The following is a 27198-nucleotide window of genomic DNA, read 5'->3' as shown; positions in this document are numbered from 1 at the left end:
AGAACACTCGTCGGTCCTACAGAGTCAATCCAAAAGTTAGGCAAAATTTTGTCTAGGTTTTGCAGTTAGCCTTTTGTAGTTGTTCGTGGTTGTGTGTTCATTTCTAAGTCGAGTGCTGTGTTTTACTTCTAAAACATTGTCATATCCATTGTTGGAAAAGTTAGTCTAATTAACGACAATTTTAACAGAACTCACGATTTACACTCATTTTAACTATGTTTGAAATATGAATAGGCTAGCATGAAGTTATACTACCCAAATAAATGTGTAATTCTTTTGATTACTATTTTGTAACCAACAATATTTTTTTATAAAACTATCAAGAACTAACGATTATATTGAGAAATTGTGGGTAGGCTGTTTTGGGTCAGCCAATCACTTCACATACCAGTTCCCATTGGCAAAAATGGTGTTTGAGTAAGAAGTGGAAACCTAAACATATATCAATTTAATAGCCATCATATGAATAATATTGGCATGATAAAATGTTGAGAAAGTGAGAAAGAGACATGATAGGGATTGAAGAAAGTGTAAAGAAACATCTAATAAGACTTGTGTGCTCCTAATCAACAACTCAACATTTGAGTACTCGCCTACTAGTAGGACAACCTATTACCAAGCAATGATTTGAAAGCAAGATTTTAAGTTAACTTAGTCCTCTAAAATTGTACTTTTGAATAAGGAAATGTTAGTATTCCATTACTACTGTTTTGAAGTGTAAAACATAATAGTACAGCTATTCATCTTACCTGACATTCCGGAGGATCATAATAAAATCGCCAATGTCTCAGAAAGCCTGGTAAATCTTCTTCAAAAACATCTTTTACTTTTCCTGCCATTACATCAAAGGGTCCAACAAGTTTTAATTTAATATCTGTCAACGCATCTGCAAAATTTAATAGGTCTTAAAGTGCTATTTTTGGTTTACGATCCAAGATTTTCTACAACCAGGTGGGAAGGAATGAAAAAGATTAAGCAAGATAGGCTGAGGTGGAGGAACATTTGTTGACTGTATAGGGGTAAATTCCTACAGTAGCCTATATCAGAATAAGAAAAACATTAAATTGTTGCTATTGCTATTTGAAGAAACATCAAAACTACAGAGCTTAACTACAGAACATGATCTCTGTTGAAGGGTGCGAAAGTAACACATTTGTCATTACATTAACTACTGTACTAAAAAAAAGGAATATTTTTTTTAGGATATACCTTCACTTTCAAAAACTCTTTATAGGTCTTAAAAGGTAGGCCTATTGATACTGTAGTTGTACCGAACATGGTAGCTGGGTTGGGTGTGAAGATGGATAAGATTTAATCATACAATCAAAATTTTGTATGAAATGGAATAACCTCAACTGCCACTCTTAAAAATCAACCTGGGAATAAAGATGAAATAGGTTTGTACAGGCAATATATTTGTTCATCAATTAAGTACTATGACAAGTTCCAATGGGCGAAAAACCAATATTGTTTGGAGGAGATTTTAACCAAGTACTGCCTTCTGCTCCAAGCAAAAAAAGGTTCAAATAAAATAGCCTTGCATGTACCGATATGTACCAAGGTAAATATGGAGTAAAGGGAGCATCCATATTTAACAGTAAAACCTAGAGGTAGTTTCCGTTTCATAAAAGTATCCAAAAATATGCATGTTGAATATGCTGTGAAAAGTATTTTTGTGATTGGTTTCGATAACTGGGTAATGGAACCCTAACCAATCGCAAAATTGATTAGACTTTTTTTATAGGAATAATTTAAATTATTTATTGAAAATTACTTCAACAAAAGCAAACATACACAAATAACTAACTGTTTTTTACACAAAAGATATGTTGTACTGGGATATCTATCCTGAATTTCCTGAATCCTTCATATAATTATCCTGAATTCTATCCTGGAATTTTTACACACAAACTAAAAATAGCCAAAGTAATACCAGCTCTAAAAAAAGGTGATCCTAAACAAATTTCAAATTATAGGACCTTATTGTTGCTCCCAACTTTCTCAAAAATCTATGAGAGAGCCATGCACTAAAGGCTATTGGAATATTTAGAGACAGAGGGTTTGTTAGATGAATCTCAGCATGGTTTCCGCTAAGGGAGATCAACTGGGACTGCAACAGCAGAATTTGTGGAAACCATTCTAAATTCAATAGATAAAGGTGAAACATGTATTGGCATCTATATGGCCCTTAAAAAAGCATTTGATAGTGTTTGCCACAGTAAGTTGTTGGAAATTCTAAAGAATGTGGGAATTACCAAAATTTCTTATAATTGGTTTCAGTCATATATAGAAAACAGAGCTCAATATGTAGAAGTAACATACTCTCACAAAAACAGTACAACAAAAATAATATCAAAACTTGGAAAAATAAAAACAGGTGTACCTCTAGGGTCAATTTTGGGTCCCTTATTGTTCATAATCTACATCAACGGTTTGAACCAAACACTAGTAAATCAAAGGGGGAGCAAAATAATTCTTTATGCAGATGATTCAAACTTAAAGATATCAGGAAAAAAATTAGAGGATATAGAATCTGTGGCAAACTCAGAACTCATTAATATCCAAAGGTTTTTACAATAAAAGGTTAAATTACCTGTGTCCGCCAGTCGATCCTTGTGCTGTGTCCTATTACAGGATATGCATTTCGGCAGAATAAACTGCCATCATCAGTCCTAATATAAGTCCTTGTTCTTCCCCATTGGGTGCGTCTTGAAGTTTTGAAACACGTACACGAACGATATTACACTTAGATACATTACGAATAAAACATAAAACACGGTAGGCCTACTTTATTGAGCTATTACGGACATGTAGGCCTACCGTGTTTTATGTTTTATTCGTAATGTATCTAAGTGTAATATCGTTCGTGTACGTGTTTCAAAACTTCAAGACGCACCCAATGGGGAAGAACAAGGACTTATATTAGGACTGATGATGGCAGTTTATTCTGCCGAAATGCATATCCTGTAATAGGACACAGCACAAGGATCGACTGGCGGACACAGGTAATTTAACCTTTTATTGTATGTCTTACCGATCCGGAACAACAACAACATAAAATGAAAAGGTTTTTAATTGAGCATAGTTTATTTTTGAATATTTCTAAAACTAATTATATTAACTTTTCCACCAAAAACAAAACAATTGCTTTCCCCAACACAAAAATTGACAATACATCTTTAGAACCTGTTCGACAAACAACCTTTTTAGGCCTAAATATAGACAGCAGTCTCAGTTGGAACTCCCACGTTGAAAAAGTACTGGCAAAAATGAAAATGAAATGGTGTGTCTGCTCTCAGGACATTAGCAAATATTTGGGAATATGACAACTCTCAAAATGGTCTATTACGGTATGATTCATTCTCATTTAGCCTACAATATACATGTTTATGGAGCAACCAATATTAATAATCTGAATGAGATATTAAAACTACAAAAGAAATCAATCAGAATAATGCTAAATATGGAACAAACTGACCATGTTAAAGAAAATTTTAAAGAATTAAGAATTATGACGGTATTTAGTCTTTATGTATATGAAACTATTGTTTACTCAAAACAAAATCAAGAACAATTTGAGACTGGTCAGTTGATCCACCATTATAATACAAGAAACAATAAAAAAATAAGGTTGCAAAGTCACCGATTAAAAATGTTTGAGAAAAAGCCAAATTATATAGGATCTAAATTTTTAAACAAAATTTCTACCATAATAGACACAAATCAAGAGTTTTCAAAATTTAAGAGAAAATTAAAAGAACACCTAGTTGAGAGAGCATTATACTCACTAGATGAGTTTTAAAATAACTAGCGGCCTTAAATTTAATATTTGCCAACGGAAATGATGGTGTTTTTAACATTATTGTATTTATTGACAGAAATTGTATTATAAGGATTAATTTTAAGAAATGACGCATGTTCAATGTACTTACGCTACAAAACAATGAATAAAGAATGTTTTGACTTTGACTTTGACACATAGATAATTTGATTCTGAGTTTGTTTATGTTTCATCAGAGACAAGAGAAACGCGACCTGACTGTTTTTTAGACAATCGATTCAGGATGTAAACTCCAAACTCATCCTGCTGCACCAAAATACACAGGTAGTCTCAAATAAAATAAATAGACTACAGCACCTTTTAGAAGAAACCAAACCTGACATAGTAATTCTGACAGAACATGGACTGAAACCTGACACAATAAGTAGCACCGTCATAGCTACTGGATTCTGCCTCAAGGCTCACTATAGTAGAATAGAACACAGAAAGGGAGATGTGTGCATTCTTGTCAAAGAAAGCCTTGAGAGCGGCATAGTAGCCATAGATGTTTCCAAGTACTGTAAAGAACTGTTATTTGAAGCAGCTCTTATAAAAATAAAATTCAAGAACCCAAATCTCTTTGTACTGAGAACCTACAGACCGCCAAACGGAGACCTTGAGGAATCATTAAACACCTTTACAGAACTATTTGAGGAAACAAAAATTGAAAATTCCCCTCTTATCATCATGGGAGATATTAACGTTGATTTGTGTAACCCAAACAGGAAACACATTATCTTAAATGAAACTCTTGCTATGCACAACATCCAGAGACTACAGCTTCCACCTACGAGAATAACAAATCGAACACAAACCTCCATTGACTGGATATGTACAAATATGGATACAAACCAACTCACTCCAGAAGTCATCAATGCAGGACTTTCGGATCATACTGCTCAACTCTGTACTGTAAACTTCAACTCACACATCAACTCAAGTTATCCAGCCCAAATTGGACGCTAAAAAATAAAAACCTGCAAGACCTCAAGTATCTTCTCAGTCAAGAAAACTGGCTTAGTGTTACCTCAATAAACAATGCCGAAGAAGCTTTTAAAACTTTTAGTAACATAGTGAGAGTAGGTATGGATACAGCCTGCCCCCAAAAGAAGATAAAAACACAAAGAAAACATAAACTAAAATTCTCTATGGACCCAGAAGCAGTGAGACTCAAAGCCGAATTTCTTAAAGCTCTAAGAATAGTGTTCTTCATAGAACAAGTAACTTATCACTACGGTTAAAAGTTATAGTAATGTCGATTTCAACATTAAAATAAAGAAAAGCAATTAACTCCAATTTCAGTAGGCTAGGCTCTGTAACAAAAAAGAGTATTTTTAAATAATCGTTTTACAGTTTTATTTTTTTTAATATTTGATATAAGACATCTATAAATGAATTTGCATTAAAGAAATAAAATGAGCTTTTAAAATATAGTTTGGTTGTATGTCCTTTGAACTTAATGAAATTTAAATATAAGATGCTTAAAAATTATGCAATATTAAAAAAAAATAAGTACTAAATATGATATGACACAGCTATTTTGGTTTCGTTGTTGTAATGTTAGGTTTATGATGCCAATAAATTAAATTCAATCTAGGAATAAGTTGTTCAACAAGTAATGTTAGATACAATACCGACATTTTGTTGTTTTAGTGTTTGTCCAATAACAATGTTGTTGCAATTAATTTTACATTTACGTACCTAATGTGCATGGAATAAAAGTAACGTTTTTGGAAAAGTAGCTAAAATTGTATCTATAGCTACATTTCAGTGTAGCTGTAGTGGTAGCTAACTACTTTTTCGGAACTGTAGCTGTAGCTGTAGCTAAGGTACTTTTTTGGAAATGTAGCAGTAGTTGTAAATTTTAAAAGTAGCTTCCCCAACACTGAAAATTTAAAAATCAAATTTTTAAACCCCAAACAAATTATTGATCGCCTAGTAAGTAGGGCTACACCCTGCAGCCACCACGCAGGAAGGGTTAAAAATGGGTTGTTTTAATTTCTTACGAAAAAATCATGAAATATGATCGCACTAAACTAGAAAGTAGGTAATGAACAAATAGAATAAAACAGAGTTAATAAAAAAAAAACTTACTTGCAGGATCGGTGCTTTTCAGTTTCACACACATATTCCAAAAGCTAAAAAAATCCTCAGGCATGTCTACGAGAAACAGCTTTTTAATTACTTCCTGGGCATTACATCCAAGATCTATTTTTTTGGATTGGGGGCATCTGATTTTGTCTGTAGTTGTGGCAACAACATTATCAATAATTTCCTCTCCAATTCTCTTACAAGATTCCTTCTTTTCATTTTTCGGTGAGGTTTGTGGTTGAAATTCAACTGAATTTATTTTGATTGAGGATGTTGGCTGTCCTTTACTTTCTCCTGCTAAGCTTTCAAAGGAGTCACTACTAGAAGGGACACTATCCATCTTTGGTTTCTTGCTAGGTGTAGCATAATTGTTTGCATCATCCTGCACAATATCAACAACACAATAAGTAAAAGTATAAAAATAGTTTTCAAAGGCATTATTTTACTACATATTTAAAGAAAAGGAGTTCTCACACATGCACACTTATGTGTAAGGAGCAAATTTAAAACAAATAGGCCTAAACGGCATCAGTAATCTGACACATACTTTCTCCCATTAGCTTGTCAACAACCTTTATCATGGGTAAGATAGGTAAAATCAAAAAAGTCGTATTGACTTTTTAACCGTGAAGTTTACAGGAACGGGGGGGGGGGGGTTGCACTATTTTGTTTAGAATTATTTACATCAAAACAAGTTGTTTTATAAGATTTTTTTTTATTTATGGATATTTATGGGAAAATTACATAAGTTACAATAACTTTTGAACCGTAATTTTTACAGGAATGGGAGTTTTTTCAGAATTAAAAGGTCTACAACATACTAAATTGTTATCAAAATTGCTTAAGCCATTTTTGAGAAAATATGATTTCTCTGTGGGTTTTTCATGGGGATTTCATGGGGATTCATGGGTTTTTATGTAAAAATCACCATTGAAAATCAAAGTTACAAAAAACAACACACACGGATAGATCTCACTTTTAAAATCACTTTTTGGGTTCAGGGGGACCCAAAACAAATATATCCACACAAAACTCAAACTCAAAAATTTTTATGAAAACAATACTGCTCCGTACACTATGTACCTCTAGGTGGAGAAAGTAAAAATAGATTGTGTGACTTGTTGGGGTGTGGCAGCTTACAGGGGCCCAGAGGGGGTCTACATTGCATTTTGGGTCTAGTGTGCATTCATTTAACTACATAGTACTATATTACAGACCACACCTCACAACCGTTAAATGTAGGCTAGTTTGATTTTCATATAGGTTATGTTCATGATAAGCTTTTGACGTACGATGAATAATCATTTATAAAGAAAACACCCCAATATGTTTTTCTTATTTGTTTGCCAAAAGACTGTTTCCTGATATACATAAATAAACAGTCATATGTTCTTCAATTGTTTTTGGTTGAAAACAAATAATAGTTTGAGTGTGTTGTTTTGATGAATGAAATAAAGAAGATGGTTTTTGTTAACATTTATTTTGTCATTTCTAATGTTTGATATTAAGTAATCGTCCGTGATATCAAAGTAATTAAATATATAGTGTATAGTGACGACTTCAATTGGCGACCGTGACAGGACTTTAAGATTGCTAATTTAGGTAGTCTATTGTTTGAAAGTAACAATAGACACTATTCATGTACGAAAATTTGTACTGTGTGAATAAAGACTCTTTGAATCTTGAAGAAGAAATGACAAAATTAGGGTTTGGAGATTTGACCATAGTAATGCTGGGGAACGTCTGAATGAAGGTGAGCAGATGTGGACGGGAGGCGGAGCCTACGACTGTCGTCCACGGGTAGGACGAAATTCCCAGTCGGTAGAGCTAAGACCACCAGCGGACCCGGTGAGTATGTTACTAGCAAAGATTTCGGTGCAGTTAGAAACTCGATCAAAACAATTGGATATTCATTTTGCAGACATGAAAAATGCAATTTCATCCTCAATCAAAAATATTTCGGAAAACCAATCAAAATTAGAAACTAAACTTATTACTAACACCTATGAAACAGACAAATCGGACATCGAAATTAATTACAATTATATAAAATTCAACATCCGGGAAAATATCTTGGAGTCAGCCGAGGACTCATCAGCCATCCTGGGAGGTATAGAGATCCTATGTCAGACAGAGACTTTTGAGGACTCGTCGGCCTTCTCGGGAGATGCAAAAGAGATCCTGAATAGGACAGTGATGGTCCAGGACTCATCAGCCATCTCGGGAGATAGACAAGAGATCCTGCGGCCAACAGAGATGGTCGAGGACTCAACGGTCATCACAGGAGGTGCAGAAGAGACCCTGCGACGGACAGAAATGGTCGAGGACTCATCAGCCATCTCGGGAGATAGACAAGAGATCCTGCGGCCAACAGAGAGGGTCGAGGACCCAACGGTCATCACAGGAGGTGCAGAAGAGACCTTGCGACGGACAGTGATAGTCGAGGACTCATCAGCCATCTCGGGAGATAGACAAGAGATCCTGCGGCCAAAAGAGAGGGTCGAGGACTCAACGGTCATCCCAGGAGGTGCAGAAGAGATCTTGCGACGAACAGTGATGGTTGAGGACTCATCAGCCATCTCGGGAGATGGACAAGAGATCCTGCGGTTAACAGTGATGGTCGAGGACTCATTGGCCATCACAGGAGGTGCAGAAGAGATCCTACGAGGGACAGAGATGGTCGAGGACTCATCAGCCATCTCAGGAGACGAGGATGGGATCCTGCATCGGACCGATTCTCCTATGGTCACGTCAACCGCAACGGACACCGAGATACTACCTGCGTTCAATGTTACGTCGTGTGAATACTTTGAGGTGGAACACAAGCTAGGGAAGGGAGTGTAACTATTGAGGCCTGATCCACCAATTAAGGTACACATGTCGGAGTTAAAAATACTCCCGCAAACTCTCCGTGAAGCAACTCAAGCCGAAGATGATGTGCAAGAAGCAGAAGACCGATGCCTCACCTGGGTATAACTTAAGAGGAAGATTCCAAAAAGGGGGGTTTAAGGGGGGTTTTGGTTGTGAAAGAGGAAGATTTGAAATATATATTGAGGGTTTTGGGGGGGATGATTGACGTACGATGAATAATCATTTATAAAGAAAACGCCTCAATATATTTTTCTTATTTGTTTGCCAAAAGACTGTTTCCTGATATACATAAATAAACAGTCATATGTTCTTCAATTGTTTTTGGTTGAAAACAAATAATAGTTTGAGTGTGTTGTTTTGATGAATGAAATAAAGAAGATGGTTTTGTTAACATTTATTTTGTCATTTCTAATGTTTGATATTAAGTAATCCTCCGTGATATCAAAGTAATTGAATCAAGTATAGTGACAACTTCAATACCTCACAACCGTTGAATGTAGGCTAGTTTGATTTTTATATAGGTTATGTTCATGATAAGCTTTCCAAAGTACTCGTTAAACGTATGTTTATCTAAATGGACAATGTCATGTCAGAACACAAACATATTGTTTCAGGAGTCCCACAAGGGTCCATTTTGGGCCCTCATCTGTATAATATTTAAGTTAGTAGTTTTCCTGCTATCAATAATGTTGAAATTAGTATGTATGCTAACAAAATGTCAGGTGTATGCTGGGCTCAGTCTTTTGATGAACTCAAGCAGGGCATGGCCGATTTTGTACATAAAGCTAGCTCATATTTTGAAAATATTAATTTCAAAGTCAACCGTGATAAGACAGAAATTGTAGTTTTCGGATTAAGTAGTACAGGCATTCCTCTGATAGATTTCGTTAGGGATGATGTGATCTTTGAAAGTAAAGAGTGCTGTAAGTATATATATAGATCAGACCTTAACTTTTAAGAATCATATAGGCCTATCTCATGTAAGGTCAAGACTTTAGGGTGGAATCAGCCTCCTCAAAAGAATACTTTTTATTTAGATACAGATACGTTAAAAAGCATTTATTTTGGTGTCATATTTCCTGTCTTGTCTTATGGCCTTATTTTCTGGGGAAGTTCTCCCAACTGTAATTTGCATACAATTTTTGTTCTCCAGCAGTGGCGTAATTGAACGGCCCCGCAGGGCCCGCAATGCGGGGAGGCCCAGGGACCGAGTGGCCCGCGAAACGGCTAGCGGATACCCGCGAGAAGAGAGGCCCGTGAGACGAGTGGGGCCGAAAAATTGGAGTTCATTCTTATTGAAATGTATTATCAATCATTTAATAATTGTATTAAACCAGTAATGACATTAATGTTATGAATATTATGTTGTCGTCGTTTAATTTTGTTAGGCCTATTCAGTGAAAAGGAACTTAGGTAACATAACTCATAACTCATTTATTGAACCAAAATAACAAATACAAAATTTGCATTTGTCATGTCAATTAATAGAACTAAAATTAAAATCAACAATAGACAATGTTGCTTCAATAAAACAATACCAATTACTTCTTACAACAACAAAAAACTAACTAACTAAACCCATCAGCGACACAATCTCGAACACTGTAGTAACCCTTGACCAAGAGTATTTTTTTTATTTGCTTTTTAAAGCTGTTCAAGTTCGACTCCAGCTGAAGGGAGGGAGGGAGGAGATTAAAAAGTTTAATGCCATTGTAATTAAAGTGTCTTTTGAAAAATGTAGTTGAATGAAATGGAAATTTAAGATGAGAATTGTTACGTAGTGAATAGGAATGTGTAAGTGAAGATTGGTATTGGTGTAAGTTTTTTTTAATGAGAATCAAAGTTTCCAAAATGTATATTGAGGGAAATGTTAAAATTTGTGATGAAATAAAGTATTGCCTGCAAGATGTTCTTCTTTTCAATCCAAAGACTGCCCTAACTGCCCTCTTCTGGAGTCGGAAAAGGAAAGACGTTTTCCCACACTCACACCGGCACTGCGTATATCAGGTGCGGGAAAATCACTCCATAATATGCTGTAATTAGAACATCACATTTTGCAAACTTAGAAAGTTGGCGGAGAAGAAAGATTCCCGAAGAAATCCTCCTACACACAGTGTCAATATGGGAATGAAAGCGCAGGTTTCTATCGAGCACCAATCCCAAGAACTTAACCTGATCAGTTGCCTCGAGCTCAACATCATTCAAAAGGAAATTGTTTTTGTTTTTCCCAGCTGAACTTATAGAAAAATTTACAAATTCAGTTTTTCTGGCATTTAGACTCAATGAGTTGTCCTCAAACCACTGCATCATGGTGCTCGCTTGCAAAACGGCCTTTATTTCGAGTTCATCGAAATTTTGATCAGAAACCGAGAGCGACGTGTCATCAGCAAACAGACAAATGTTTCCAGAATTTAAAATTGATGGAAGATCATTCACAAAGACAAGGAACAACACCGGACCGAGGACTGACCCCTGAGGCACGCCACGAGCAGACTCGCAATGGGGTGAGCGGTAGGTATTCAGATATCCTAAGTCATCCACCGCCTGAATCATCACAAACTGCTTCGTTTCATCACAAACATTTTTAACGTTTTATAACATGGGTCTTTGATTTTACTTTTGTACACTGCTTATGTCTGCCAACAATTTTAGTTTTACCCTAATATTATTTGTATTTAGGTAATAGTTTATTTCATACCTAGGGCCAAAAAAATGAGGTCTTGCGGGCGCAAGATAGTTTTTAAGTTCGAGACGAAGTCGAGAACTTAAAACGATCGAGAGCTGCAAAACCATTTCGGTCCGTGGTACGGTTTTTTTTTCACCACACTATATCATAATTTGAGTAGTAATAATTTGAGTATATAATTTGTAATTAGTAATAATTAGAGGAATCAGCAAAAATAATAATAAATAGTTGCTAGGCATCGGTGACAATAAAACATTTCTATTGCAATGCTATGGATACTGATTGTGTATTTAATATGAATTCATGTTTTAAGAAAGTAGGAGGGCAGCTGATTTTGCAGCCCTAGGGATGTAAAAACCTGCTCGGTCCCCAAATGACGGTGCAGCTGGCATGGCCAGCAAAACGTAACTTTCAGCCACCAATTTATTAACGTATGTAAAACAGCTAAAAACATCATAGTATGATGAAAAATACAATTATTGCAACTCTATTGGATTTGTTTGTTAGACTATATCTTATTTTACCTCAAAATTAATCAATACTAAAGACATAGCCTATGTTTGCAAGGTCAATGCAAGAAATCCATACACAAGACAAAGTTTTAGCCTTTGATAAAAGTACGTCAATCTTCTAAATTAACCAACTTTGAGTGTATGAGTTAGCCTAATTATAACCACCGATAAAAACTACCCGAACTAATAATTGATAACATGTGTAATAAATTAAAGGCAGAGGATACACGTCCGGTAACCAGACGTGGATTAGACGTCTGGCACTTACTGTCATAACCTAACCTAACCAACCAAACTTGCTGATAATGAAAAAATCGAACTAGGATAAAATTCTTTCTCTATAAAAAAATTATAAATGCCAAAAATTCTAATAAAAGATGTACAGTTAAGAATAAATGGTATTCAGTGCAAAATCTTCAACAAAAAGATAAAGTTAACCAATGGGATTCGAACCCTGGACCTCTTGCATATCAGCCGAGCACCTTATCCACTACACCACGACCACTGATGGCTGATCATTGTATTGTTGTGGTAAAGGCGTTCCAGGCTCCCGCAACCCCATGACGTCATTGCCGTACGCCTTATCCACGCCCGGTTACCGGACGCGTATCCTCTATGTAAATTAAATATAACACCTCCTTGATACGAAACATTCGGATACAGATGAAAAATAGGGTAAATTTTTATTTTATTTCAAAACTTTTCACAAATACTGATATTGATAATGATGTAACTTTATCATCAAACCATGACTGAAATACTTAACACGCCTTTTTATGGAACATAACCCATAATATATTTACTACAGCGTATTTATGATGAATCTGTTTGGCCATTGTATTGTTGATCAAAAAATAACTCTTGGGGGAAGGGGGAAGGGCGTTTAATTATGTTGTATCGGTGGTCTAAAAATAACTCATGAGAGGGGGCCCAAAAAATAAGTTTGCAGGGGGGCCCGAAAAAATCTGTAACGCCACTGTTCTCCAGAAAAGAGCAATCAGACTGAGCCAAAGTATAGTACAAAAGGTCTTGTAAAGATATTTTTGTTAACTTAAATCTCCTCACTTTGTATGGACTATACATTTATCAACTAATTATGCTTGTGAAAAATGATGTAAAGCACACAAGTAAAAATTGTCGAATCCACAGGTACGACACAAGACGTAAGGATGATTTTCACCGTGTGAGGAGGAATTTCAACAGAACTGGCCGAAGTCCTTTTGTGATGGGGTCAATTTATTTCAACCACCTACCAAACAATATAAAGGAATTAGAAGGCACTACAGTAGAACCCCTGATATCCGGCCTTGGTTTTACCGGTCCTCTGTTTATCCGGCCACTTCCAGGAAGCCAATATCAAAATGTTTTTCTGAAAGCTTACAGACGTTTAGATGCAAGCACTAGTCTTTGCGACTTGTCTGAGCTAAACTATTTATCTGAACTATTTATCTGTTTGTTTAGATAGGCCTACATTTTACTGTGCCACTAAACTCAGTTGAGCTAAGCCTAACCTCTAAACAGTTGGTTGATTAATTACAAATGGGGATTGGGAAATTAATCTTATGTATTTATTTCACAAAATAGATAAGAAAGTTGAGTAGAAATGTATTTACTATTTAGGTCCTAAAAATCTTCATTGCCAATTTATTGTAATTTTTACTTCCATTATTTGATAGTTTTTGTTACCTGAAATCTTAATACTCGTATGTTCATTCCTTTACAACTTTAACCTTCAAATAAATATTTTTTTTTTATTTGTACAAACATGTTAATTCTTCTAAAAATAATCCTAGAATAGACTTAAATGATACTTTTGACAGCATGTATTGATTAAATATTATTAGGTATGAATTATTTTCATTTTCATAGTTGGTTGGTTTATCCGGCCAAATCGCTATCCGGCCAGGGGCTTGGTCCCGTGGTGGCCGGATATGAGGGGTTCTACTGTAAATTCAAAATTGCTTTGAAGAATTGGCTAGTTAAAAAAAGACTGTATTCCTCAAAAATTTCAGATTTAAATCCCGATTCAGCATAACAATTTGGAAAAATTTACATTTTAAATGATCTAAGTTGATCCCAGGTATGTGCACTAAGAGGTAATTCTTATTGTTTTTTATATAAAAAAAAGGCTGCACTTTACTTGACGTCCTACACTCATTCGATTGTTTTTTTCGATTCGATATTTTCATTCGATTGTTTAATTCGATATATCGTTTGGTTAGTTAGGTTAGGTTAACCTTACCTAACTAACCAAACAATATATCGAATGAAGCAATCGATTAATCGATTTATCGATCGATATTTTCATTCGAATGAGTGTAGGACGTCAAGTAAAGTGCAGCCAAAAAATATATATATATGAAATTATATTCTTTTTTATTTTACTAGGCCATTCAAAACTGACTTTTGATGACTTTTATTTTGACACTGATGACTTTTGCCTCTGCATTGTATATGGACAGTAAATGATTTGATTTGATTGATTTAAATAGGGAATAAATCTGACATTTTTAAGGAGATATTGTAGTGAAAATATAATCAAATATAAATTTGCTTGGTCTGTACTCTGCAGGTTTGCTGCAGTGGGGGTGTGTCTATACCAGTGGAAATTATACTAAGTCAATTTAAATGTCTTTAAGGCCCCGTCCTAGCTGGGCGGTAAGAGCAACGCGGCCGACAGATACAAACACAAACACTTGGTAAGTAATGGGAGTGTCCTAGCTGAGCAGCGAGAGCGGGGCCGCGCTTGTAAAGCATCTACCACAGCTGCCTCAGTCAATGTCGCTGTTGTCGCCGACAGCAGCAACCGTAGGTCGTGTCGCTCTTGCCGTCCAGCTAGGATGGGGCCTAAGAGAAAGCGGTCCAAACCCATCAAGTTTTGTGAACGGCTTTGGGGAGTGGGATTTTTTGACAAAGATTTTCTCCTATTTTGTCGGCAAGGCAGTACAAACCCATGTATAGGCCTACCCCCGATTATTGGGGGTTGGCCCTTTACATGTACTGTGTCCAAAAAATCCCACTCCCCAGCCAGAGCCATACACCTACCAATTTCACAAAAAGCAAAACTTACCTCACAAATTCCAGGGGGATGCTTAAACTTGTCTAAATGTGATTTATTTCTTCTATAACAACTACTTCCATATTTACAAGGAATTCTCGGGTCAATATTATAGTCTTCCACTTGATTGCTTTCTGCCATAACTATAAAAAATAATCTTTTGGTTTTAATATTATATTCTTTAATGTAGACAGGAACTCTCAAAGCCCAGGGAATAAGACTAAAAACTTAACGGTTGTTAGTTAATACATGACTTCATTAAATGTATCAATAGGCCTGTTAATAAAAAAGGAACAGTAAAAACATTACTAAAAGCAACTAAACTCACAGTTTAGCGATAATAGGTCAATAATCTTATTCAATCTTGACTTGACCAAACTAGGTTAAACATAAGCATTTAATTTTAATATTATAAACAAATAATAAAGGTTTTACAAACACTAAAACATTGTTTTTCCTCATTGCCTAAAAGGTGGTCTGAGAATTATCCATTCCATGTACTGTGTGTTCTCTGAGGTTTGTCCATTAATAAGAACTTCATCAAATCATCACAATTTATTCCGTTTTGTTATTGAGTGGCGACTCCGACTGTGTGGTAAAACGGTCAAAACGGATTCCCGCTAGTGATGGGAGAATCGAATACAGAATCGAATAGTATTCGAATACAGCCCGAGTATTCGTAGATTCGAATACTTCAGATTCGTACGAATACTTTTTTGTGATTACTCTTGACCTCAGATTTTGCAGGATTTCTTGAATCTAGAAAGCGAATTCGGGGGATTCAAAAATGTATTCAACACTTTTTCAACTACTGAATTCCCTTTTGAATATCAGCATTCGTAAGAGTATTTAATGTTTTTACTGCAGCATTTGTTTTCATCTATTCGTTATAATTTTACCATTAGCCCTATAATTTACATAAGATTATTATTAATCGTTAACATTTAGAATATATTGGATATTTAAAATATTAGGTTCCTACTGGTAGAGGGCAATTGAATAGAATTTATTATAGCTATAACCGATTTATATAGTTACATGGCAAAATTACATGCATATCTGATGTAAATTATCCATACAAATGAATAAGACATATTATTAAAGATATTAATTAGTTAATATTATAGAAAATAATACATTAATAAGACTGTATCTGACCATGAAATAATTATAAGTCAAAATAAATGTACCTTTTAAAAATCATATAATTTTAAATTACATTGAATAAATTATATTAATGAATTAATTACTATAAAACGAAAAAACAGTGGCCAAAAGAACGGTTGCATTATGAAAAACGAATTACACACTCATTTTCCATGCTTTGCATACTCAAAGGTTTTCGAATACAAGTATTCGTAAAAGTATTCGAATACAGGGGAGGCTACGAATTCACTGTATTCGATTCTTTAAAGTATTCGATTCTCCCATCACTAATTCCCGCCAAATAATGAGACGATATTGTGAAATAATAATGTGTCTTTCTTAAGTTACTTAGACAATCTAAACATTTTTTCTGTGGTGTAATATAGTGAGTTATTGTTACTTTTCAATTTGATCAACAAATTTAAACTTTTTAATTAAGTAACTAAATTTTATCTGCAAAACTCACCTGATAACCATAACCTCACTTTTTAACTGAAACTGAAGTGAATTGAACTGACCAAAACATCGTCTGCTACATAGAGAGAGTAAACCCAAAGGCAGAGGATACGCGTCCGGTAACCGGACGTGGATTAGACGTCCGGCAATTACTGTCATAACCTAACCTAACCAACCAAACTTGCTGATAGTGAAAAAATCGAATTAAGGTGAAATTCTTTCTCTATAAAAAAAATTATAAATGCCAAAAATTCTAATAAAAGATGTACAGTTAAGAATAAATGGTATTCAATGCAAACTCTTCGACAAAAAGTTAAAGTCATCAATGGGATTCGAACCCTGGACCTCTTGCATATCAGCCGAGCATCTTATCCACTACACCACGAACACCGATGGCTGGTCATTGTATTGTTGTGGTAAAGGCGTTCCAGGCTCCCGCAACCCCATGACGTCATTGCCGTACGCCTTATCCACGTCCGGTTACCGGACGCGTATCCTCTATGAAACCCAAAACCAAAACGTCAAAATTTTCTTACAAGCCACAGCCTTTAGATTTTACCATAGACTAATTTTACGATGGTAGATGAAGCGGTACTATGTACAAGAAGCAATATTACTCGGTGGAATGTCACAGTGAAACCATAAAACATACTCCCTTAGTAGATTCAAGATAAAACATACTCCCTTAGTAGATTTCTCATCCTTATGGAACAGCTGAAGACAATTTTATTGTTAGTTCATGTACGGTTTATGTAGAGGTCGTAATTTGTTTACAATTTGTTTCCCGTTATTACAGCCATTTAAAACCTCGTTTAACCAAATAATACGATCTAATCATAAACAATAACTTGTCCCCTAGTTATATAACCAAACAGTAAAGCACAAATCAAGAAATTAACCCTAAAATAATGGAAACAAAGTTTCATCGACACTAGCGCCTTTGTGTCAAGTACATGAACTAGACACGAAAAACGTGCTTCAAAATTTACAATGGGATAAGAAGTCTACTTGTGTTGGTTGTGTTGGTTAGTCTATGGTAGATTTCTCATCCTTATGGAACAGCTGAAGACAATTTTATTGTTAGTTCATGTACGGTTTATGTAGAGGTCGTGTTTTGTTTACAATTTGTTTCCCGTTATTACAGCCATTTAAAACCTCGTTTAACCAAATAATACGATCTAATCATAAACAATAACTTGTCCCCTAGTTATTTAACCAAACAGTAAAGCACAAATCAAGAAATTAACCCTAAAATAATGGAAACAAAGTTTCATCGACACTAGCGCCTTTGTGTCACGTACATGAACTAGACACGAAAAACGTGCTTCAAAATTTACAATGGGATGAGAAGTCTACTTGTGTTGGTTAGTCTATGGTGAAACCGAGTATGTTTTATCTATGGTGAAACTGTCTCAGTGTATAATCCCACAGTACATTGACATTACTAACGCTACTAGGAGGTTACGAATTGTGGATATTTATAGGCATACACTGTTGATGCCATACTCCCTGGTGTGGATTCATGTCCGCACGAGTGAGTACTACGACTATATCCGCAGTACTATCCTGAAAATTAGACCGATTCGTATGTACCAAAGCAAAAATATGGTTCGGATTCCACTATAAACTGTCGGTCCCTCAGTTGCCATTAGCTGTATGGGCTATTAATTAACAGCTGTGTCTAAGGAATATGTCGGCCTTTTTTTAGAAAATATGGCACGTTTTTCTTATATGTTTAGTTTAACCAGAGAGTGACTCCAGTTAAAATATTAATTATCTCATTGATGTAGAGCTTTCCGAGCCAATACAGCTGTGTATCGGGGTTGCCGCATGGGCGAATTGAAGGTGGCATGTGGGATCTAGCGCGAAACCATGCTGTCGACAGCACTGAAGCTACCTGACCTTGAGCGCACGTCGCGGTTAAAAAGGTTATAAATAATAAATACTATAAATATGTAACTAAATTATTCCTCAATTTGGTAAAATATGAATACTGTAATATAACCACAACGGCTATGACTATCAATATAGTTAACTGTATACTCGTATGAGCTTTTTTCATTGCAAATTTCACTTTAATAATTTAGATAGACCTACTATGGACATTAACACAGCTTTATTTATTTATTCCAACGGGAAACCCATTAAAAGCGACCCCTTTAAAAGAGATTCTAATTTCCATCTTATTGTTTTGTTTTTAATGTCTGTTAACCTTAATTAATTTGAACTGGTGGAATATTGTTGCCATGCTATTTGCATATGGTCGTATGGTAGTCCTTTCAGTTTATTAGCTAGAGGCCAATATTTATACATTTGCCAACGGATTGACACCAAGTTTACAGATTGATTAGGCCTAAATACGGTTATCATAAAATTTGATGACACTATCAAAACTTTCAAATAATTATTTTTTTTTAATTTGCTTTGGCCAAAGCGTAGCAAATCCCCTAATTCAATTATGTATTCGTGTGTTATGTCCGTTGGTAACGCATTAATGTCCTTATTTCTCAGTGTTTCGTGGAAAAGACCAGAGCACCTTTGTTAATGAAATTTTCAACCCGAATAAAGTGTGCGGTAGTGAGGTAGAGGAGGTAGTATTTTAACTACTTTTAACCAGTGTGAAACGTAACTCAATTAAAACAGGCCTACCTCAGGGCTATGCCTCATAGATCTATAAAGCAAATCCTTTTATCATTAGATTTAAAATATGGACTAACACGATCGGGTGACATTTAATTGCGAAGCATTCGTTTTTGCTTGAAACTGTCAGATATATTGTATTTGCGAAGGTCTTGTATTTCTATACAGTAATAGTTTTGCCAGCATATCTGGAGAAATTCATAGGTACGGTACTAAGTTTTATAAACCAACTCCTGTTCTGAATTCTTATATTATAAGAAGGTTTCAACTTGCTCCAAGATTCCCGTACGTAGAACGGGCACACAGCTAGTCGTAAAATAAATTAGTGCACGACGAGGCTGCATATAAAATAAGTCTGCTTTCGAGCAAATAAGATCTTACTAATATTATAAATCTCTGAAAGTTTGTGAGTTTGTGTGTATGTTTGTGTGTATGTTTGTGTGTGTGTGTGTTGCTCAATCACGCACACTACTGGACGGATTGGGCTGAAATTTGGCATGATGATAGCTCACATTCCCGATTAACATTAAAGCATATTCTTATCTCAAAAACCCTTTCGGGCTCCGCCCCAGTGGCTCTGTAGTTCCCCATATTAATCTTATGATTTTTCATATTTAAAAGTAATTAATGAATCTTAACAGCTGTTTCAATTAAACAAGTTGTTGGTTCTGTTCTATGATGTTCAATAGCATAAAAGTTACAAGGATTACCAACAGGGTGCAGCACTATTTTTTTTTTATTTATGACAACAGCTAATTTCCAACCAAAAGGTGAGTGAGCGTAGCGAACGAACTTCAACCTGGAGGCGAGTTAGCGTAGCGAACGAGCTCCAACCTAAAGGTGAGTGAGCGTAGCGAACGAACTTCAACCTGGAGGCGAGTTAGCGTAGCGAACGAGCTCCAACCTAAAGGTGAGTGAGCGTAGCGAACGAACTTCAACCAGGACGTGAATGAGCCATGCGAATACTTATGAAGTTAAACGGGGCGAAGCCCGCGGGTACAGCTAGTATATAAATAAACGGTATCAGCATTCTGACACATACTTTCTCCCATAAGTTTGTCAACAACCTTTATCATGTGTAAGCAGTGAGAGTAAATGTACGGAAATGGGATTTGTACAATTTTATTCAGAACTTAAAGGGCTACAACATACTAAATTTTTATCAAAATCGTTCGGGCCATTTTTGAGAAAATCCAATTTTTCTGTTATTTTATGGAAAAATGACAAAATTTACAATAACTTTTGAACCGTAATTTATACAGAAATGGGATTTGTACCATGTTGTTCAGAATATAAAGGACTATAACATACTACATTTTTATAAAAATCGTTCTGGCCATTTTTGGGAAAATCCCATTTTTCCGTTATTTTATGGGGTTTTATGGGAAAATCCCCATTAAAAAAAAATTAAAAATAAAATAAAAAAAAACTGTCAAAATTGTAAGGACCATAACATACTATGTTAAATCAAAACCGGATTTTTATCTAAAATCCTATTTTTCGTTATTTTATGGGGTTTTTTTATGGGAAAATAACATATTTCACCATAACTTTTGAACCGTAATTTTTACAGAAATGGGATTTGTACCATTTTATTCAGAATTTAAAGGGCTACAACATACTAAATTTTTATCAAAATCGTTTGGGCCATTTTTGAGAAAATCCTATTTTCCGTTTTTTTATGGGAAAATCCCCATTAAAAATAAAAATTTCGAAAAAACGAAAAAAATTCCTGGAGATACCATGGATTAGAACCTACATACCAAATTTAATCGAAATCGGACCACAGGTGTAGGTGTAGTCTCTAGCTCTGTACACATCCAGACACACCCAGACACACACACACACACACACACACAGACATCACTTCGAAAAACCACTTTTTTGGGTCCAGGGGACCCAAAACGAATATATCCACTCAAAACTTAAACTTGAATATTTTTACGAAAACAATACAGTACTTTCTCCATATACTATGGTATAGGGGGAGAAAGTAAATACCCCCGCCGCAGCAAACCTGCAGACTAAGCGAATTTCCATTTGACTGATTGGATTTACACTGAAATGTCTACTTAAAAATATAACATTTATTCCCGATTTAAATAGAATTAGTTTTAACAAGTACTTAGGTTTGCTGCATCAGGGAGGGTAAAACAGTTTGTTTTTTTTGTAAAATGTTAATAGTTACTAAGAAATAAAAACATTTTCCAAATTTGATCAAAATATGTTCATAAACAAGCAAACTACAACAGTTTACTTATTCTCCATAAGAATAACATGGGAATTTTAAATTTACAATTTTTTGGAATTTTCTCCATAACCATTAGGCGCAGAATAGCGCTTCAATATACTAAATTATTTGTTTTTTTTAAGCTCTACAAAATGGTTTGGAAAGAAATTGCTAAATTTTATGTTTTTGGGTCAAAAATGGGAAAATCTATTTTTACCCCATAAAACCCCCCGTAAACCCCCGTTCCCATGGTCCGATCACGCTCGATCGCGAACTCGTTCGAATAAACGTGGGTTTACACGTTTGTACCAAATTTCATCAAAATCGGATCATATTTGCTCGAGTTATCCTGCTAACGGACACACACACACACACATATATATATATATTAATTAGAACGGATGGTGTTTTTGGCCTCTAGGGACCACAAAACGAAAAAAAATCGGTACCGCGTCCAGGTCTTACCATGAGTACTATGGTAATAGCTTATAGCGGTATAGCTTAGCCCTATTTAAGAAAAAAAAACCCTTTCCTTAGAGCCTTATTATGCGCGGCCACTCGAGTCGCGCGCGACCGCGACTGCCAGTCGCTTGGGGTAGCCACAGGTGTGGCTTGGGGTAGCGACAGGTGTGGCGAGGCCACGCGACTGACTGAATTTTTTACAGACATACATGTAGTTTCTCAGAGTGAATAAGTAAATAAGCTGAACTATTTATTTTACTTTTACTTAAGCGTCGTAAACGAAGACGAAACTAAAGTATTGGGAGTCAATCCGTTACTAAAAGTAAGACCTCAGGGGCATTTTTCAGTGTTTATATGATGATTTCAGATATGACGACAAGATGTGTTTTGGTTGTTTCCGGGAGACGTTCTTTTCCGTAAGGCGACTTATCCGTATCGCATAAGAAAATGAATAATTTTATTTCAGCTAAGGAGAGGCAAGCACTTACCTTAAATTAAATATTATAATGGTTTTGACTTGATTTAATCATAATACTAATACAATATTATAGCAGTAAAACTCGGCGTTGCCCGGGTCAACATAGTATTCACAATAGTGGTAATAATTGAGTAATACAGACAGTATCTTGAACAAATGGTGTTGGCATCTCAAATGAAAGCCTTTATTTTGAGGGGTAGTCCCATTTTAAGTCTAAGACATGTAGAATAACTAAAAATGGAGTTACGTATCATTAATTGCAGATAAGTGTTAAAATAATAATTATTATTGTTGGTTCGTGATTCAGTAGCGTGCTTCACGTACTTCCGATGCTTGGTGGCAAATCTGTTCGTGAATACCTTTAATTTAAGACCAAAATTATAAAAATCGGAGCCCGCGACTGTGGCTTCGCGTAATAAACAGCATATGATAACATGGCCCGCTGGTGGTGCGACAGTCGCGTGGGCTCGCGACTAGTAGTGAGGGTGCGCGACTGGAGTGGCCAGTCGCGGCGACTGTCGCGTTCCTCGCCACCACAGTCGCGTCGCTTAATAAGCTCCATATGATAACATGGCCCGCTAAAAGTGGCCTTTTAGCAGTCGCGGTCGCGTGCCACTCGAGTGGCCGCGCATAATAAGGCTCTTATGGGAAATTCGCTAAAACAGGAATGTCTCTTCGTCGTCTCTCGTCTCGTGTCGTGTCTCGTCCTCCGGTCCGGTGTTCCGTTCCGGTCCTCGTCCCCTCTCGTCGCGTCCCTCGCGTGGATATGGATAGAGAGCGTGTAATTGTGATTTGCTTTAAAGCGTACTTTTGCATGGTTTTCACTGTATAATATTATCTATTTTATTTTTTAAATCACCGGTAGGCCTACTTGACGATCGGAATGCATGTGTTCCCAAGTTTAAACTTAAACTTTAAGATTAAGACATTTAATTTGTTTTGTACTTAAATCTATTGTCTCGTCTCCATCCGTGCATAGGATTCCACGGCTTTACTCGTTTACTCTCTAAGTTATGTTACTCAATGGTTCTGGTCATTATAGGACTAATTAATTAGGCATATTCCTTATATGTAATCATATTGCCTAGCCTAGGCCTAATTCTACTAGGCACTGGTTTGGTCTAAAGTCTTATAGGCATAAGTTGCCATAGACTAGGCCCTAACTAGGCTAACACACATGAGTACTTAGTAGGCCTATGTAGTTTTGTTTATCCTAACAGTGTAGTTGACACTTTTTAAGCGGGTCCATTATTTTCAAATACGGTCCAACAGACCCAGAGTTTTGGTTGGTGTTATAAAAGCTATAACTTAAGCTAGACTTAAGTTTAATATTGTTTTGGTGAAAACTTCTTGCCGATCGGTTTCCTAGTAATTTAGCCTAGAGTTTACTTATAAGAGTTTGAGAGCTTTCACATTACACGGTTCTGGCATGGCTTTTACTGCCACCGAACCAGATGGTTGTTGACATGCATGCTTTCAGTCTGACGGGTGCTTGCCAACCCAGATTGTCAATTGGACACTTGTTAGAGTCCCACACTATAGGCTAGCCACCTATAAGTGTAAATGATTTGAACCTGCCTCTCCCTGAAAAAAAAGCCCAAGTACCTATCCTAACTTTTATATATTTTTATTTATATATAACTTATGCCTTATGTATAAGGTACATACAGTTCTTGATTTGCAGCAAAACAACGTTCTAGTAGGCCTACCTCTCTTTCGGAAAGATAAAAATATTGGCATAAATAGGTACAAATCACATTAACCCTCTGAGTGTCCATAGTTTAGGCCTTAATGTCCGCCTATTTTTGGTGCATTTGCAAGGTTTTATTAAAACGGATCTGAGAAGCTTAAAACAATGTTAATTCTACTGTTCTATATACCATTTTGTTTGGAAAATCATGGGCTTCAATATTATACATAAAACATAAGGAACATTTGTTTCAAAAAATTTTTTTAGGTAAACAAAATATTTTGGAAAATTAAAAAAAAAAATAATAAGTTCGCACTCAATGAAATTGTATAAATTATAGGCCTATAAATATTTGAAAATAGCCACTTTGTTCTAAATTTTATGAGGATTACAAATATATAAGTTAATAATAAGTTATAAGGAAGTAGTTTTGCAAATAAATAAGTTATGGGCAAAAAACAGATTTCAGTACATAGCGTTTAGCTAAGAATTCATAGCCTAACCATAGCTAGGAATCTGGCTGATAATTTACATCAATATCACTACCTACTTCTTCAGGATCATCAACCAGCCCTTCAAAATCACTTAAATCTTCTTATAATGCACCACGTATATCACTACTTTTGATTTTTAACACTAAGTAAAACAATGATAAACGTAATAAAACACATCAGTCATCGGTCCGAGGTTAACAAAGCTGTTTACAAATACGCACGTCAGCTGTCTGCTACAATATTTTCGGAACTAAAATGAATAGCGCTTAGAGACAGACCTCCGGAGAAAGCTCTGAATCTAACAAAAAGAACGATACCTAACTCGATCCAGTTCAATCCGATTCAGTCAGTCATAGAGCCTTCGCCGTAAACGATGTTCGTGTGTCGAAAAATCGACGCTCGGAGGGTTAAATAGGTTACAGTTCTGGCACCTCATTTTTTGCAAATCGAGCACTGTACATATAAAGATACCTAAGTATTAGGTAGTGACTTTATTGGAACCAAACCAGTGTTAACTTACGGTATGAGTTTCAACTTTGAGTGTACTGGTAAACTTACCTAACTTAATCAAAATTAGGCCTAACTTAATGACCTTAGGGTTTTCAGTGTCAAATAACGTAGTAGGCCTAAATATTTATGGAACAGTGTTTTATTAATTTGTTTAACTCATGTGTTTTAACAATAACATAAGTTAATAATAATGTCAGTCACTTATTTGTTCGACTGAAAATCGCTCGTAGTTAGTTATGGTCAGATACCGTGTAATGTGAAAGAAGCTTACGACGTAAAATCATACCATTTAATAAGGCATTTAAATCTTATATTCAGAACAGCAGTTGGTTTAAGCATATTTAGTGTGCATTTTTCCAGATAGGCCTATGCAGGCAAAACTATTATAGGAATAGCCTACACATAAACATTCACAAATAATATCTGACAGTTTCAAACCAAAACAAATGCTGGATACAAATCGTTTAGTCTATATTTTCTATCCAATGATTGAACTAAAAACAGCTTTATAGATCTATGAGACCTTAAGGTAGGCCTATAATTAATTGAAAGCTACTTTCCACACTGGTTAAAAGTAGTTAAAATACTACCTCAACCTCACCATTGGACACTTAATTCCGGTTGACATTTTTCATTAACAAAGGTGGTCTTGTCTTTTCCGTGAAACACTGAAAAATAAGGACAGTGATTCATTACCAACAGATACACACAAAAATACCGTACTGAATTGGATTAGGACACTTGTTACACTCTAACTAAAGCAAAGTATATGTAAAATTAGTATTAGAAATCTATGTTAGTGTCATAAAATTTTATAATATCGTATTTACTTATTGTGCAGTAATAATGCCGACTGTAATAACAATATGCTTAGCCCGAAGATTACCCGAATTGGTGTCAAAATTACTGCATAATATATGAAATTAAGTACTAAAGACAATTTAGATCGGTAATTTACAATAAACAGGCCACGAACTGTTGATCCGTGAACAACGTAAAGCGTAAACATGATGTTTTCTAAATAAATGTTTCACTCAAATGTGTTAAACATGTTCATAGTATATATTAACATTTTGGAATCCAGGCAGAAAACCCAAAGCTTATACAGTAATACATCAATTAAATTTATTATAACTGTAAGGAATAAGGTGCAATGCCAACGGTAACTAAGTTGTAAATTAGTGTTGTGTTGGTACCTAAAGATAATTCTTGCTACCACCTGTTCCAAGGAAAAGTACCAGAACCAAAAACCAACATTTCGTCATTGAAGAAACAATACCGCCTATCTGACATTTCATAAAGTTTACAGGGCAAACTAAAAACTGATTATTTAGTAACGCTATATATATATAAGATATTTTTACTTTCATTTGATATATAAAAGGTTTATAATGTACTAAAACATTGTTAATAACATTATTATTGTTTGAAAATTATTTTACTTCAGATAGGCGGTATTAATCTCTTAAAATGTCATTGACGTAGATAGGTGGTATAGATTTTTGCAGATAAGCGATTTTGTATTTTAACCAAATGAACACTGCTGTAGATAGGCGGTATAGCAAGAACAATAATTATTGTCTAAAAAGGAAACAAAAATTATTTTATTAAACGTAAAAGTATAAATAATTGTAAAATAAAACGTGTAAGGTATAAAGTATACAAAAATGTGCTTTCATTATGATTGGTGAAAGGAAAAAACTGGTGAAATGTTCTCGTTATTTTACACCACTTATCAAATGTCTAACCTATTTTTATTGAAATTAAATACTAATCAGTCTTTTCATTAAGTCTTAGATTGTCTTAACTAGATTTTCATTAAAATAAATATTAATCAGATTGTCTAAACTAGACTATGTCGTTCAAAATTAGTTACATTTTGCTTACTGTTAAGGCGTAACACTTTCACAACAAAATCAACAATAACTCAACTCTGTGTACCGATAAAATTTTGAGTTATTTAGATGAGGATGAGATCACACATTCTTTTCTAAATCAGTCTTTAAAAGGAAGATTGTCGTAAAAATCGTGACAGTCGGATGGAGTCACAAATT

At 35.2% G+C, this 27198-nt stretch overlaps 1 protein-coding gene across 3 annotated transcripts in view; it reads right to left on the bottom strand.

Moving 5' to 3' along the window:
• LOC128987850 (histone PARylation factor 1-like) overlaps nucleotides 1-16693 on the bottom strand; it is a 45757-nt gene extending 29064 nt beyond the window's left edge. Inside the window, exons 1-4 of one of the 3 annotated variants that reach the window (XM_054408900.1) lie at nucleotides 15478-15613; nucleotides 15051-15181; nucleotides 5915-6293; nucleotides 750-886 (exon numbers count right to left, since the gene is read on the bottom strand). In XM_054408900.1, the coding sequence (XP_054264875.1) occupies nucleotides 750-886; nucleotides 5915-6293; nucleotides 15051-15179 (645 nt within the window). In that variant the 5' untranslated portion in view covers nucleotides 15180-15181; nucleotides 15478-15613. Of the gene's footprint in view, nucleotides 1-749; nucleotides 887-5914; nucleotides 6294-15050; nucleotides 15440-15477; nucleotides 15614-16650 lie in introns of those variants that run through there. The other 2 variants (XM_054408902.1, XM_054408899.1) reach the window with 2 other exon arrangements.
• Nucleotides 16694-27198: the final 10505 nt, after the last annotated feature.

This window comes from Macrosteles quadrilineatus, unplaced genomic scaffold, assembly GCF_028750875.1.
Source record: "Macrosteles quadrilineatus isolate MER2022 unplaced genomic scaffold, UCM_ALF_1.0 Scaffold_2__2_contigs__length_208266976, whole genome shotgun sequence".
NCBI classification, from domain to species: domain Eukaryota; kingdom Metazoa; phylum Arthropoda; class Insecta; order Hemiptera; family Cicadellidae; genus Macrosteles; species Macrosteles quadrilineatus.
This window is presented reverse-complemented; position numbering and strand designations above follow the sequence as displayed.